General features: G+C 41.1%; 1 protein-coding gene across 1 annotated transcript; it reads left to right on the top strand.

Moving 5' to 3' along the window:
* Window positions 1-7,206: 7,206 nt before the first annotated feature.
* LOC492114 (DDB1- and CUL4-associated factor 12-like protein 2) lies at window positions 7,207-13,162 on the top strand. The gene has a single exon (XM_038586599.1). It carries the CDS (start codon window positions 7,207-7,209, stop codon window positions 8,605-8,607), a length of 1,401 nt encoding a protein of 466 aa, XP_038442527.1. The 3' UTR covers window positions 8,608-13,162.
* The last annotated feature ends 494 nt before the right edge of the window (window positions 13,163-13,656 follow it).

The raw sequence follows: 13,656 nt of genomic DNA, 5'->3' as shown, positions 1-13,656 counted from the left end.
TCCAAATATGTTTTTTATTTTTATTTTTATTCTTCTTCTTTTTTTATTGAAGTTTGATTTGCCAACATATAGTATAACACTCAATGCTCATCCCATCAAGTGCCCTCCTCAGTGCCCATCACCCAGTTACTCCACCTGCCACCCACCTCCCCTTCCACTACTCTTTGTTCATTTCCCAGAGTTAGGAGTCTCTCCTGTTTTGTCACCCTCTCTGATTTTTTCCACTCATTTCTCCTCCTTTCCCTTATAATCCCTTTCACTATTTCTTATATTCCCTGTATGAATGAAACCATACGATGATTGTCCTTCTCCAATCGACTTACTTCACTCAGCATAATGCCCTCCAGTTCCATCCACATCAAATCAAATGGTGGGTATTCGTCCTTTCTAATGGCTGAGTAATATTCCATTATATATATATATATATATATATATATATATATATATATATACCACATCTTTTAACAAAATATTTCTACTTTAAAGGGGCCTACACTTACTTTAGAATTAGACAAGTCAATTCCTTCAATGAAGAATGTTAAATGTTATAAGGGAAGTATGGACTGTTGTACAAAAGCCCATAAACCTATCTGCCAAAGTCAGAGAGGTTATCATAGTGAAGGTAACATTTGAGATATGACTTGAATGTAGGAAGTGTTCTTCCCTCTAAACTGTGTTAAATTAGAGAGGGTTGATCAAATAGCATGAGAGGTTAGGTTAGATTCTGATTTACCAGTCAAACAAGATTCAGGGTCTTTATAATTTCAGTCAGCATTATTCAGCAAATATTATTTCTATGACATGCTAGACAGTGAAGATACAGTAGTGAGCAGAGTGGATACTTCTGCTGTCATAGAGTTTTTGTTCAATCTTTCGGTAGATAAGGATATTAAAGAGTCACAGAAATAACCATGCCGTTTCACCTGTGGTAAATTCCATTAAAGTAAAGTTAAGGAGATCTCTATGTAGGATAGACCTGACCTAGTCTGAGGAGTCAAAAGGGTTTCCCTAAGCTAGTGATACCTTAACTAAAATCTGAAGGAAAGGAGTTAGAGCAAGGTAGGGTTCTTGAGGAGTGTAAAAGGTAAGGAGAGCCACAGGTAGAAGCATTCCAGCCACAGAAGTTATGTAATATCATTGATGAAATTTAAAATGGCCAGTTTGTCTGGTGCAGAAAAGTAATGAGAAGAAGGTAGAAATATGGCTAGAGAACATAGGTCAGATTATGCTGAGCCTTATAGTCTTCGTTAAGGATTTGGGTCTTTATCCTAAGACAATAGCATTGGTTTGCTTAAATCAGTACAGTGACATGGCCATGTTTGCATTTAGAAACATCACTCTAGCTGCAGTGTCAAAAACTGAATGGAGGAGAGCAAAAATGGTTGTAGGAAAATTAGGAAGCTATTGGAGTTGGCTAGTCAATGCAAAATAGTGCCTTAGAAATAGGTGGTAGCAACAGAGAGAGTAAGAATTGAGTGGATTTGAAAAAGTTACAAGAAGGGTACTGGGCCTGAATATAAGGAAGCATTGTGTGTCAAGAATAATTCTTAGGACTCTAGTTTGCACAACTGGATGTATGGTGGTACTATTCATTAAGACAGGAAGCAATGTATTTTTAAAAGGATAGGTAATAAAAGTTCAGATAAGTAAAAATCAAGATCTTGAGTTTACACATGCTGAATGTGAAGTTTTGTTTTGGTATTCAAAATGTCAAGTAGGAAGTTGGACATGTCAGTTCAGGATAAAGATAAAGAATTAGAAGAAATTGGTACATGTAGTGGAGCTGAAGCTAGGAGTAAGTTGGCAACTAAGTTAGGAAAAATAATAACTTGGTATCTATAACCAGTTGAGACATGACAGAACATGGGATAGAATTGTTTATCAATGCACTTCATAAGCATAATCTCATTCTTGCCTTCCTTTATGTACCTTATCTGACATTAGGGCATAATTCATATACTTTTTTTCACTCACTTCTGTCCAATTTCACTACTATCAGCAAGTGGGAAGAGCCCTAAATGTAAATGAAGATCTTTGTACAGGAGTCCATATTTATATTGGTATCTATTAGCATCAGGAACCCCAATCTGGCCCAAACTATCCCTTGATAATCCACTAGCACACTATAAAGTTGTTCCCACAATACATTTTTGCATATAAATTTTTATCTATAGATTGGAAAAATAATAGAGATAGATGACCTATATGTGAGTAGACAATAAGCTAGCTCTATAAACATTTTATCTTTGCATATAGTAGGCTTCAGTAATGGTAAGTGTGCATTGTACTGCAGCAGGTGCTCAAAAACCCTCATTACCATAACCAAGTTGTCTTTGTAAAACTAAATACTGGAAAGGAGGGAAAGCCATTAGAGTTTATATGTTCTTAGTGTACAGTACATATACATACTCATTTAAGTATATAGTATATGTATATATACTCATTTAATCATCAAAACAACCCCAGGGCACAGGTGCTATTATCACCACATGTTTATAGAGAAGGGACTGAATGCAAAGGGAGTATACCAACTGACTCAGTTCCAAGGCCAGCAAACCACAAAACCAGAATTCAAGCCATAATATGTGGCTCTGAAGTCCACTCCTTTGACGACTACACTGTTGCGCCTCCATAAAACATTTAATAGCACTGAATCTACTCTTGTATTAAACAAAGCCCCGACTTGGCCTCTGACACATTCCTTCCTCTTATATAAGTTGGAAAGAGCTAGGGCAAAGAAGAAGTCATGGAGTCAAAATTACCTTCTCTATGATTCTGTTTCTAGTAAATGAAATAATGTGATAAATCTTTCCTTTGTTCCCCCGTCTGACACCATATGCCTTTAGTAGTGCCTTTGTAGAGGAAACATAGCCTGCTGAGTCATCTCTACCAGTTTCTGCATCATGAGGTTTGGAGGAAGCCTCCCATCTGACTATAAACTAGATTCACAGGTGCTTATCTTAGGAGACTCTACAAGGTCACAGCTTGAAATGGTAAGACTCTATTACAATTAGAGATTAGGTGAAAATTTATCCAATGTAATAGTCCAAGAATTGTTTGCCTTATGTGTATTACAAATAACAGAGTATCATTAGCATATATTGTTTTAAAATAAACCTCACTATATTTCATTTTTAGCATTTTATATTTATTGATAAAGATAATGCAAAGGCTATACCTTCAAATGTAAACAAGATGTCATCAATATTGTTAAGGAGAACCTTACTTTATATCATTACATGATGTATCACAAATGATTATAGAACACCATTTCTGAAGACAGATGCCTTTGTACCTGAGAATTTGCTCCAATCTATGAAGTCCATATTCATAAGATCTATTTTTGTGTAGAAGAGAAATAAATCTTCTGCCTTAACTAATTTTAAATCAGTAATCTAACTTGTCTACTGTCTAAATAGATCCTTTCCTTCATTCACAGATTAGAAAGCTGGACAGACACAGTTGATAAATTGTCCAATAAGCTGGAAAGAAACATATAGATGATGATGATAGATAGATAGATAGATAGATTGATAGATAGATGATAGATAGATAGATAGATAGATAGATAGATAGATAGATAGAATGATGTCATATAATCTGTTTGAAGCTTTCTATACTATCTAGAGAATAACTTCAAACAAGTTATGCGGCATTATTTCAAATCAGTTCAAATCCTTCACTTTCACCACTCAAGTAATTTGATTTCAAAAGATCTTACTTCTACTTTTTGATATTTCATTTTGCTTTCTCTCTCATATTCTATTAGTTTATTAACAAGACAATCACAAGTTTTAGAAACCATTTAGTGCATATCTAGAACTATGTGGTGATGTGAATGAAATCAGAAATGTTATGTAATCTCTTGAGGACTTTACAATTGGATTAAGAAAACAACATTTAAACATATGAAGTAACTACAGAACAGGATGAGACAGTGGCCTGAAACCACTCATATAAGCCCCCATCCAATGGAGGGAAATATGGTTCAGGGGAGATAGGTAAGGGTAATAAAAATTTATCCAGGGGTATGTCAGTTGCAAAAAAGCAGGAGTGAATAGAGAAATAAATTTGTAATGATAGACAAGATATTTACACTCATACACAGTGGCCCTCAAAACTAACAAAAATACCTAATAGGGATCCTGACACTCAAAACGCCATGCAGACACCTGAAATTTTGTTATCATGTCATTTCATCTACATTTAACTACAAATATACTGTGTATAACTTTAGGTTTTAGCAGACACTGTGTTTTCCTAAAAATGGAAGCAATCAGATGCAAGTAAAGGTTCAAATTTGCAATCTGATATACAACACTCTAAATTTCTCAGTATCACTTGACTCTGGTCTATAAATCTTACATCTTTAAATAAAAAACTCAGAGAAATGTTAAAGTGTAGACGTATATGAAATGTGTTGCATGTACTGTATTTTAGATGAAATTATCACACCTATCAATGCAAAATAGTAATCTGTGACTACACATTATACATAAATATTGCAAAATTATGTTATCAAAAAAGTAGAGAGGCATAATATCAGGACTATTTATATGGGTTTTATTTTCACCAAAATGTAGGTACATATTATTATATTTCATATTAATTAAAAATAATTTATAAAAAAGAAAATATATCTCATAGAATATATTTTTGCCTTTATATTTGATTTGGAGTGTTGTACATAAGTTGCATTCAGTATTTATTCATTTATTTTAGGAATTCTGGCTATGTTTCAAAAGTGCACAGGATGCAACATCTGTAAAATTTCCATCATAGGGATAGTTTATATGGTTTTTAAAGAGACAGAAATAGAAAAATCATATTTATTGAATAATATAGGGCAGCTATTAGTTTTCAAAGCTTTGGAGTCAGACAGATTTAACAACATGATTTTACCATTTACTAGTTGTGTGTCCATGGAGCAGTCATTAGTCTTTCTAGGCCTCAGTTCCCTCATCTTAAAATAGGGCTATAAAAATCGAACCTGCCTCATAAAGTTATTCTGAAGCTGAATGTGCATTTGAAGTGTTTAGCACAGTCCTCCAGCCAATGACACAAACAGGCTATCAATAAGCAATAATTATTGTAAGAATTATTTATTTTTACAATTGAAATATAGATAGATCTAGCAATCTATACCTATCTGATCTATTGCTCTCCCAAAATGTTCAGCCTATTTCGTTATACAACAACAGTAAAGGGTATGTCATGAAGTCTTACTATATAATATCCATTTTCCTGAGGTGGAATTAAAAAAAACATTATGGAAGATTAAGTTAAAGGAATTTGTAGTTATTTATTCTCTAGTAATGTCAGTTCTAATTATGAAGTTGTAAACATTTTTTTTTTATTGTCAGGTCACTCCCTCTCCAATAACCTTCATCCTACCGATACAGCATTAAACATAGGGAAGAATATGGGGGAGGAGTGGGTACTGGGGTATACCACGGGATGGGAGTGGGGCAAAGGGCCTTTGGTTTTTGTACTTGGAGTTTGTGCATTTGAGGTGAGGGTGCAGAAAGGGCAGGGAGAAGGGTAGAGAAAAGCAACAACAAAGTAACTCCCATGGTCCTCCGTGATTGGTCAGAAAAGGTAATTCACCTCTCCACATGCACCCACTCAACAAAGTTTTGGAGAGGAAGTCTGGGATGTTTGCAGAGCTGGTGTCAGCTACCAGCCACCCAAGTCACTGTGCAGTTTCATATGTCTAAATACAGGCTTGCCGACCGAATTGGTCACTCTGAAGCTGTAAAGTCAGATATGAAGCATCCAAATTCTGAGACTGCTAAACCCATAGTGTGAACACCCACACTTCCCATTGTGCCTATGGGGTTACGTCCTTCTGGACAGTTCATCACCACCTTTTCCTATGGAAATCCCTGCATCCCCCTGCCCCCAACCCCACCTCAAAGCCCCAGGGGCCCTCCCATACAAGATAAGGCTACACCCAGGCACCTGGGATTCCTCCTGGGACTGCGAGTGGGGACTGAACCTTTTCTCCCTTGAGCAAGAAAAGAAGTATCCCTCTCCTGTACCTCTTCACATCCACTTCACGGTTCTTCTATTAGGCTCACGAGAACTCAACATCATGGAGGAACACCCTTGTCTTACCTCCAGCCTCCACCCCCACCCTCAATGCAGTCCTCTGGGTTCCTCAAGCTGCACTGGATCACAGGGTCCGGACTTCACTTCCAGAGGAAGTGGGGCCTAGGCAACTACATTGGGAACACACCCCTCAGTGATTCTAGTGTGGAAACTCAGGGACCTCAATTTGAGAATTAAGAAAACAATGGTTGAAAATTGATAACACATTCCCAGTGGAGGGGCTGAGACAGTATGCTGCAAGGACAGACCTAAGGGGAGGGTCGCCCCGCCTCTGCTAAACATCCCCATTGCCTGTGAAGTTCAGGGTTACTGAACACTAGTTGCAGCAGAGTCTCCCAGGATTACACTATTTGTTTCTTCAACACATAATTGTTCAAGCTCCTTCTAGCGTCATACTTCACTTTAGCTTTCAGGTTTTATTTAAGTGAGGATTTTAAGAAGGCTAGTTGGTTGCTATCCTGAGGGTGGTGAAACGCCTGGAACAGGAGAGCAAGAGGGCCTGGGCAGGCGCACTAGGATGTGTCCTCCGGAGACGGCTCTGGGATCGCGGAGCGCTGGCCCTGGGTGAGTCTCCCCACCGCGGGCTCTATCCCCCACTTCCTGCCCCCATCCGACCCCTCCCAGGCTGGCGTGTGCTACCCGGCGCCCCCCGCTTGCTCCCTGCCGGCTCCTCCCGCTGCCTCCGCCCCCTCACACTGGGTCCCCCCCGCGTCGTCCTCGTCCCACTCAGACTCGCCGGCCGCACTTCCCGCCGTCGCCTGTCCCCGCCGACCGGCCGCGGCCGCCCTTGCCGCGGGACTCCACTCGCGCTCCGCCCGCGGTCGGCTCGCGCCCAGCTCCCTCCGGCCGGCGTTCCATGCCCGGCCCGCCGCCCTCGCCGCCCTCGCCGCCCTCCCCGCCGCTGCCGCGTCCCGCACTCGGGAGGCTCCGCGCCCTGCGGTCGCTCTAGCCTCCTGGCCCCTGAGAGCCCGACCTCCGGGCTGCCGCGGAGGCGCCGCGGTCCCTGCCGCCGCCACGGCCAACACGGGTGCCGCGCGCCGCCGCCGCCGCCGCCGCGCCGCCGCCGCGCCCGCCGCCACCCGCCCGCCGCCCACCATGGCCCTGCAGCAAACAGGTAGCAGGAAGCGGAAAGCGCCGGCGATCGAGGCGGGCGCCGCGAGCTCGTCGTCTCAGGGCTCGGCGGCGGCGGCGGCGGCGGCCTCCGAGGGGCCGCTGCTGCGCAAGAAGCAGAGGCGGCGGGCGACGCGGCGGTCGCTGGTGCAGTACCTGAAGGGCCGCGAGGTGGGCGCGCGGGGCGGCGCCGGGCTCCGGGGCTCCGAGGGCGAGCTGCGCGGCTACGCGGTGCAGAAGCTGCCTGAGCTGTTGAGGGAGCGCGAGCTGGCGCTGGGCACGCTCAACAAGGTGTTCGCGTCGCAGTGGTTGAACGCCAGGCAGGTGGTGTGCGGGACCAAGTGCAACACTCTGTTCGTGGTGGACGTGCACTCGGGCCAGATCACGCGCATCCCCCTGATGCGCGACCGGGGGCCCTGGTTGGCCCAGGCCCAGCCGACCTGCGGCATCCACGCCATCGAGCTGAACCCCTCCAAGACGCTTCTGGCCACCGGGGGCGAGAACCCCAACAGCCTGGCGGTCTACCACCTGCCCACCCTGGACCCCGTGTGCCTGGGCGACCGCCACGGCCACAAGGACTGGATCTTCAGCATCGCCTGGATGAGCGACACGGTGGCCGTGAGCGGCTCCCGCGACGGCACAGTGGCGCTGTGGCGGGTGGACCCCGACATGTTCAACGGCAGCATCGCCTGGCACAACGACGCCGGGCTCCCCGTGTACGCCCACATCCGGCCGAGGGACATGGAGACCATCCCCAGGTCCAGCACCAGCCCCAGCAACCGCAAGGTGCGGGCCCTGGCCTTCAGCGGCAAGAACCAGGAGCTGGGAGCCGTGTCCCTGGACGGCTACTTCCACCTGTGGAAAGCCCGGAGCGCTCTGTCCAGGCTGCTGTCCATCAGGCTGCCCTACTGCCGGGAGAACGTGTGCCTGACCTTCTGCGACGAGCTGTCCCTGTACGCCGTGGGCTCCCAGTCCCACGTCTCCTTCCTGGACCCGCGCCAGGGCCACCAAAACATCCGGCCCCTGTGCTCCAGGGAGGGTGGCACGGGCGTACGCTCCCTGAGCTTCTACCAGCACATCATAACCGTGGGCACGGGCCATGGCTCCCTGCTCTTCTACGACATCCGCGCCCAGAGGTTCCTGGAGGAGAGGGCCTCAGCCAGCCCCGACTCCTCTCCCGGGCCCTCAGGGAGGAAGCTCAAGCTCACCTGTGGCAGAGGCTGGCTCAACCACGACGACCTGTGGGTGAACTACTTCGGTGGGATGGGCGAGTTCCCCAACGCGCTCTACACCCACTGCTACAACTGGCCTGAGATGAAGCTCTTCGTGGCTGGAGGACCTCTCCCTTCAGGCCTCCATGGGAACTACGCAGGCCTCTGGAGCTAAGGGTGGCTGCTGCGTGCGTTCTCACGGTGCCCAGATTTACCTCCCGGTCCCCTCTCACTTTCCTTCCTCACGCTGTGTTTGTGCTTCTTAACTCAATGTGCTGTTTGTCTTCCAGGTCGAAAGTGCCCAGCTTACCGGTGCTTAGTGTATTATGCACAGAGAGAAAGCAAAGGTGATCTTTGGGCAATCAAAACTTGGCTTTAAGATTTTTCTGAACCTCCCTCAACACAACTGTCTTTTTTGCCTTCTCTTACAAAGAATTTTGTCTAATCCTTAATTGTGTTCTTTGAGTGATTGACGTATACTTTTTCTTTTGGCTGCTGTAGACATGGTACCCACTATAATTCAGTACTTCTATTTTACCAGTGTTTCGAAAGTATGATCAGGTCTTCTACACATTTTAGATGTATGGTATTTTGGGAAAATGTGTGCTATAAAGTATCTTTTGGGATGGTTGGAGTAACTAACCCTGGTATATGTAACGGGGCAGGTTTTTATCCCTGCTCCAGAAAATGCATTTCAAGATCTAGATTGCCACCATTTGGCGCCTGTTTCATTTGGATTTTGGAACCCAGGCATTTGTTGTTTGTGTATTTTTGTACATAAAATATTTAAAAAATATGTTTTCTTAGTCAAAAAATCTCACAGTGGTGTTCATCCTATTAATCATAATTTTGATTATTCAGTAAAATTTAGCATAGTACCCCCAGGCCCTCAGCCTTATTTTTTTAAAGCTGCTATATTATGGCCTGATTTCCTGGGTAGCATTTATACTACAGATTTCATAAATAGCCAAGCAAAAGTGGCCTGTAAGTGGCAGGACAATCAGGGAAGTACTTTTTGGGGTAAACATTCTTTAAAGTTTAGGTAACACTATCCAGGCAGCCATTTACAGAGAAAGACCAGCTGTTGTGCTCAACGTAGAGTTGTTGACAATTTGTTATTGTGTACATAGATGATTCTTTTATCTGGATTTGAGTATGTGATGTATTGCAGAAAAAAATAAAACATGTTTAGCATTTTAGCAATTGTTAGGCTAAAGTTTCTGAATGCTTAAATATACACTTTATTTTTTCTTAATTTTCCTTCTAGGAATATATTTATCAAAGTCAAAATCTTCCAAGAGAGAAACTGAAGCTGAAACATCAGCAGTGCACACATTAACTTTGTACATTTTTTTTGAAAAGCAAATCTATGCTATCATGGGTGAAAAGATTAAATAACATCTTCAATACCTTATCAACATATACTTGCTATAGGTTGGGACAGTTAGGAATCTTGTGTTTTTAAGATGATTTAACAAACAGTTGTATTTAAGAAAAAAGTTCATGTTGGTTATAGCTACCTACTCACATATATTGTATGTTGGTGTATGTATAAATTCCCTTGTCAGGAAGAGGCACATATGTATACCATTTTACATGTGCACATATTCCTAATATTTTAAACTACATCTATCAACACTTGGTCTTTATTTTTACTTTGTTTTATTTAAATTAAGTAATACATACACATGATAAAAAAAGATCTACTGTATAGAAAGTGTACAGTGAAAAGTAAGTCTCATATCCTAAGATCCCTGATCTCTTGCCCATAGATCATGAGCAGTACATTTTGTGTCTGTATCCATTTAGAGATGGTTGATACATTTATAAGCATACATGTACCTGTGTATGCAATTTTTATATAAATGACAGCATGTGCTGCACATATCTGTACCATTTTTGTCGCAAAATCTCAGAGATAACTTCTTATACGTATTTACCTAATTAATTTTATTTTTACGGTATTTCCCTGAATGGTTGGAACATACTTTATTCATTACACCTTTAATGAGCATATATATTGATTCTTTTTTCTGTTCCTATAAACTATTCTGCAGTGATTACTTAGGTGCATACATTTTTGGGCACATGTGTTAGTGTATCTGCAGGATAAATTCCTAGAAATGGAATTGCTGGATCAATTTTATATGTAATAGCCATTGCCAAATTACCCTCCAAAGAGGTCCTACCAATTTAACCTCCCATAAGTGATGTATGTACGCCTGCTTCACCGCTTGCCAACGATGTGTCATCGAACTCTCAGCTCTTTGACTATCAGATTTCTGCTTGATTTTGGTCCTTTCTAAGCCACTATGGCTGGGTTTGATTTGTGGTGAGAATACCAAGTAGGTTCTGAAACAAAGATGGAGAATATGGGGAAATGAGGGCAAACAATAAAAATACTGTCAAACCAAAGGCAGAGAACACCTACAGTTCAGGCTAATTTATTTGGAGATGGATTACAAAGTACTACATTCCTCAGATTCTTATCTGGACCTAGTAGGATTATCTGGCATATTCCACCCTCATTTCACTTGTATCCAATGCCACTAAAGAAAGTCCAAAAAGGAAATAATGAGAGCCTGAATTAGGATATTTGAGATAAGTGTGAAGAGGGAGGAAGTCATTAGAAAAATGGGGAAAATAAAATGAACAATGTTTGTTATTTCATGTGGAGGATGAAGAAAGCCAAAGAATTTAGGTGGACTCTAAGGCTCTGGCTTGAATGTAAATGTATAATGTCAACAAGTGAATACACAGAATATAGGCACAAAGGATATATATGGAGGGTGATCAACTCAATTTGGGACATGTTGAATTTGAAGTGCCTATTTGACATCAGAAGAATATACCTAGTGAAAAATTGGCTGTAGATCCCAGAATGAGATTTCTCACTGCTGGGAAGGTGAGTGATATGAAATGTTGGGAAACTCTCCTTTTTGGAAGCAAGCAAGCTTATCAAGGATCCTAAAAACCAATGAAGAAAAAAAAATAGATGTGGGGAGAATATAAAATTGAAGAGGCTTATTTTACTCAAATGCCATTGCCTCATCAGCCTGAGACAGCAAAATATTTCCTCAATACTGAAATTATAATAATTTTTTAGCCTTAACCCCAGTCATAAAGGGCAGTTTTTCTCCCAGCTATCTTCGTAAATATTTACCTAGGACCTCACATCAGCCCATTAAGCTATTTCATTAATCAACTGCTGGTACCTTCTTCAAGAATGAAAAGTCAGACCTTAGTCATGAAGCATAACTTCATAGTGATTTCTGGACCACTTAGCCTGCTGGTCTGAGACGTCTCTAGCATTCCCAATGGCTTGCTGGTACCAGCATCTCTGGCAGCCATCCTGAAGCCCTGGCAGCCTCACAGAGGTAGAGTATCACCTCACCACCAGCTGCAACTAGCTCTTGTTTTAAGTTCCCACCTTAATGCCACAGGTTCAGGTCTCTGCCAATTTTCCCAGGCTGCAAAAGGACAAGGGAAGTGTCTAATGGAAGATGTGCCTTTCCTCAGTATCACAAGCACAAGAGCACAAATACAAAAAATTAAAAGAAAGAAAGAAGAAATAATCACAGGTACAGATTTGTTTATTTATTAGGTAGGTAAATGTAAAACCTGAGTGAAAAAAAAAACTATCAGAAGACATAAATGACTAAACTTTTTCCAAGAAGAAATATGAAACCAGAACAGATCATTAATCCTAAAAAATTGTGAATGTTATTTTTTTAATCTGCCATTTCCTTTTAAAAAATAACACACGTAAGTAAGGAATGAAACAAGGATTCTAAAAATCACCATCAGTATTTAATATTATTAAAAAATTCTGGATACAGAAATTAGAAAATATAGAAAAATAAAAGATATAAATATTAGAGAAAGCAGTTATAATTATTTGCAGATGATATGACTGGAAAAAATCATCCAAATGAGCCAACCAAAAAATTTGTTAGGAACAATGAAATAATGCTGTAAGATATTCAGTTTTGAAATTAACATATGGAACTTCAATACTTTTCTATTTTTACTTACTCAGCAAATATTACTTAAATGCTTATCACATACCTGGCATTTTCCAGGTGCTAGAGATACTAAGGTGAACAAGATAAGCAAGCCATGCCCTTATAAGTTTCGCAGTCCATTGAGAAAGAAAGACAATGAACACACAAACTAGTAAATGTATGGAATGTCAGATGGTTACCAATCCTAATAAATAAATCAGAGATTAGAGGATAGGAATTCTGGGAGAGACGCAATTTATTTTAATATTTTTATTGAGATAAAAAATTAAATAAAATAATAAAATAAAAATATTATTTCTTCTTTCTTAATTTATTGAGATATAATTGACACTATATGTTTACAACATGCTTCAATATTTGTATGTACTGTGAAATGATTACCAAGTCTGTTTTACACCCGTCAGTTCACAGTTAAAATTTTTCTCTTATGAGAACTTTTAAAATTAACCCTCTTAGCAACTTTCAGAAATGCAATAAAATACTATAAACTATATTCATCATGCTGTACATTACATCCCCAAGACTTATTTGTTTTATAACTGGAAGTTTGTACCTTTCGACTCCCTTCACCTATTTAACCTACCTCTCCACCCCTATCTCTGGCAACCACCAGTCTGTTCTTTGTACATTTTTTTTTTTTTAGATTCCACATATAAGTGTTGCCATTTTGTATTTGTCTTTCTCTGATTTACTTCACTTAGCATAATGGCCTTAAGGTCTATCCATGTTGTAAATGGTGAGATCTTCTTTTTATGGCTGAATGGTATTCAAGTGTGTGTGTGTGTGTGTGTGTGTGTGTGTATAGCATGTTTTCCATGCTGTTCTTCACAGTGTCTGCACCAATTTACATTCCCACCAACCGTACACAAGGGTTCACTTTTCTCCACATTCTTGCCAACACTTGTTATTTTTTGTCTTTTTGATAATAGCTATTCTAACTGGTGTAAAGTGACATCTCATTGTGCTTCTGATTGCATTTATGTACCTGATTATTAGTGATGTTGAGCAGCTTTTCATGTGTCTGTTGGCCATCTGTAGGTCTTATTTGGGAAAACTATGTTCAGATCCTCTGCCTATTTTTCAATTGGATTTTTGCTATTGAGTTGTATGAGTTATTTATATATTTTAGATATTAAACCCTTATCATATATATGATTTGCAAATATTTCTCTCATTCCATAGGCTGGCTTTTCATTTTG

Source organism: Canis lupus, chromosome X (assembly GCF_011100685.1).
Source record: "Canis lupus familiaris isolate Mischka breed German Shepherd chromosome X, alternate assembly UU_Cfam_GSD_1.0, whole genome shotgun sequence".
Lineage (NCBI taxonomy): Eukaryota > Metazoa > Chordata > Mammalia > Carnivora > Canidae > Canis > Canis lupus.
Note: the sequence above shows the minus strand (reverse complement) of the source record. Positions and strands in the feature narration are given on the sequence as shown.

Bases quoted from the DNA above. Each gene is read 5' to 3' on its own strand.
- LOC492114 (XM_038586599.1), top strand. From the start codon at position 7,207: ATGGCCCTGCAGCAAACAGGTAGCAGGAAGCGGAAAGCGCCGGCGATC.